Source organism: Crinia signifera, chromosome 2, assembly GCF_055691185.1.
Source record: "Crinia signifera chromosome 2, ASM5569118v1, whole genome shotgun sequence".
Classification (NCBI taxonomy): domain Eukaryota; kingdom Metazoa; phylum Chordata; class Amphibia; order Anura; family Myobatrachidae; genus Crinia; species Crinia signifera.
In genome coordinates this window covers 204,738,360-204,740,835 of record NC_139218.1, presented here as the reverse complement: position 1 = coordinate 204,740,835, position 2,476 = coordinate 204,738,360, and the positions used below count along the sequence as shown (strand labels likewise).

Below are 2,476 nucleotides of genomic sequence, written 5' to 3'. Positions count from 1 at the left end.
GATCTGATCGTGCATTATAAATAAATATACAGTGTGCGATCGCCTGTGGTGGGCAATGCGCTGCCTGGCATCCCTGCACCCGGTGCCAGCCCTTCTGCAGCGTTCCTCCGTCCTCAAGCAGCACACAGCCGCACCACCCAGGGTCTCCTCCGTGACGGGCTCCGTACCCCGTGACAGGCTCCGTCCCCCGATTGTAGAAGGAGGGGGATCACACGCACCTTTCCCTAAATGAGATGCTGCGGAATGGCACCGTCAGGACATACCCCCTTTTTTGTATTGAACACTCTCAATTAGCCCTGATCAAGTATCATAATAAGAGGAATTAAAAATGCATGATTCCAGCCAAGCCTGCCCCTCTCGCTCCCATGCATGAGGTCCCATGTACCATGGCCAGCAGCAGCATGCACAGTGATGTACAGTACGCCTGTGTATTCAGCGCGCCGGCCGGGAACACTAGTCTCCGAGTCCTTACTCCCCCACGTGGTTGTTTGCAAAACAGCATGAATGAAAGCAGCCGGCCAATCGGCGGTGGCAGCGCAGAGTCAATATGCCGTTCGGAGCCAATGGCAGCGCCGCCCGGATCCAATAGAACGTGAGGGGGTGAGGCCGAGGTGTCAGTCTGGAGTGTGGCAGCCAATGGGGAGGCGGCGGGGCCGGGTCGCGGGCACAGGCTGTCTCCCCAACAGTAGCGCCGCGTTCTAAAGCAGAGAGAGCGTGGAAGTTGCGGCCAGTTAGGGAGTAGGAGCCATGGCTGCAACTGCTCAGTACCTGCCCAGGAATAACACGCTGCCTTCCAGCCCCCTCATGCATCCGGACTCTGACAGGATGCATCAGGGTACCACCTACCGAGAGGTGCAGAAGATGATGCACCAGGAGTACCTACAGGGCTTGGCCACCAACGCCGGCCACCCCATGAGCCTCACCCACCACCAGTGGCTGCCCAACCCCACCAGCGACTGGGGCAGCGGCTCCCACCTGAGCGGCCAAGCGGAGCACGGCAAGAGCGGCGTGCAGAGCAGCAGAGAGGAGCTGAGCAGCAGCTTCCACCACCACAGGTCCCACCTGGTGCACCAGCAGGCGGCAGGCACCCACGCCTGGGCACAGAGCGGCGGCGGCGGCCACCACCTGTCCCCCATGTCCCCCAGCTCCAACAGCCACCAGCCGCTGCTTTACTCGCAGTCCTCCTACACCAACCTGAACGGCATGCTGGGGCCCCAGGCGTCCTCCCTGCACCACAGCATGCGGGACCCCCTGCACGAAGAGCCGGGCGTCCTGGACACTCACGTCGAGTCTCCACCCCAGCACCTCAGTCACCATCAGGACCACTCGGACGAGGACGCCCCCAGCTCCGACGACCTGGAGCAGTTCGCCAAGCAGTTCAAGCAGCGGAGGATCAAGCTGGGCTTCACCCAGGCGGACGTGGGCTTGGCCCTGGGCACCCTGTATGGCAACGTCTTCTCCCAGACCACCATCTGCAGGTTCGAGGCGCTGCAGCTCAGCTTCAAGAACATGTGCAAGCTCAAGCCCCTGCTGAACAAGTGGCTGGAGGAGACCGACTCCACCACGGGCAGCCCCACCAACCTGGACAAGATCGCAGCCCAGGGCAGGAAAAGGAAGAAGAGGACCTCCATAGAAGTTGGGGTGAAGGGGGCACTGGAGAACCATTTCCTCAAGTGCCCTAAGCCCTCAGCCCATGAGATCACCAGCCTGGCAGACAGTCTCCAGTTGGAGAAGGAGGTGGTGAGAGTTTGGTTTTGCAACAGAAGGCAGAAAGAGAAAAGGATGACCCCAGCAGGGGTCCCACACCCCCCCATGGAGGATGTGTATTCACAGTCAGAGACCCCTCCACTCCACCACACACTGCAGTCCTCGGTACAATGACTAGACATGTATAAAGAGAGGATGTGAGGGGAGGGTGGGGGGGTGATGAAGTAAAGTACTTTTGGATCTTACAAAAGAAAAATAGTTACAAGACCCCCAGAAAGAGACTGGAGAGGACTTTTTACCAGAAGATTACACTAAAAGACACACACCACAATAAAAAACCCTTCCCCAAATCTCTTGGTACACCTCATCTCATCTATTATTCTTGTTTCTTCTTGAAGGTAAAAGGAGAAGGGGTGGGGAGTAATTTATTGATCAGAATATTGTGGGATAGATTCAGATTATAAGAACTGTGAATATTTTTTATTATTAATGTAAATCTCATTCTCACAAAGTTGTTGGCAGCTTTGAATGGAAAGGTGTTATTTATTAATTAGACTATTTAGCTCATGAAGTGCAGTAGGATGGAGAGATCTCCGAGGGCGTGGATGCTATAAAACCCCTGTTGTTTTAAATTAAATAAAAGTTACATTTATTTATTGGGTTCCACATACCTTTTTTATTAAAGAAAACAAATATCCAAAGTTTAATTTCTCTCTTAATTTGTATCATGTCTCTGTTTAAAAATGTTATTGTCATTTTTTTTTTTTTT

At 54.1% G+C, this 2,476-nt stretch overlaps 1 protein-coding gene across 1 annotated transcript; it reads left to right on the top strand.

Annotated features, from left to right (window-relative positions):
* Positions 1-612: 612 nt before the first annotated feature.
* On the top strand, positions 613-2,074 carry POU3F1 (POU class 3 homeobox 1). Its single transcript, XM_083173592.1, has one exon. It carries the CDS (start codon positions 748-750, stop codon positions 1,879-1,881), a length of 1,134 nt encoding a protein of 377 aa, XP_083029718.1. The 5' UTR covers positions 613-747; the 3' UTR covers positions 1,882-2,074.
* Positions 2,075-2,476: the final 402 nt, after the last annotated feature.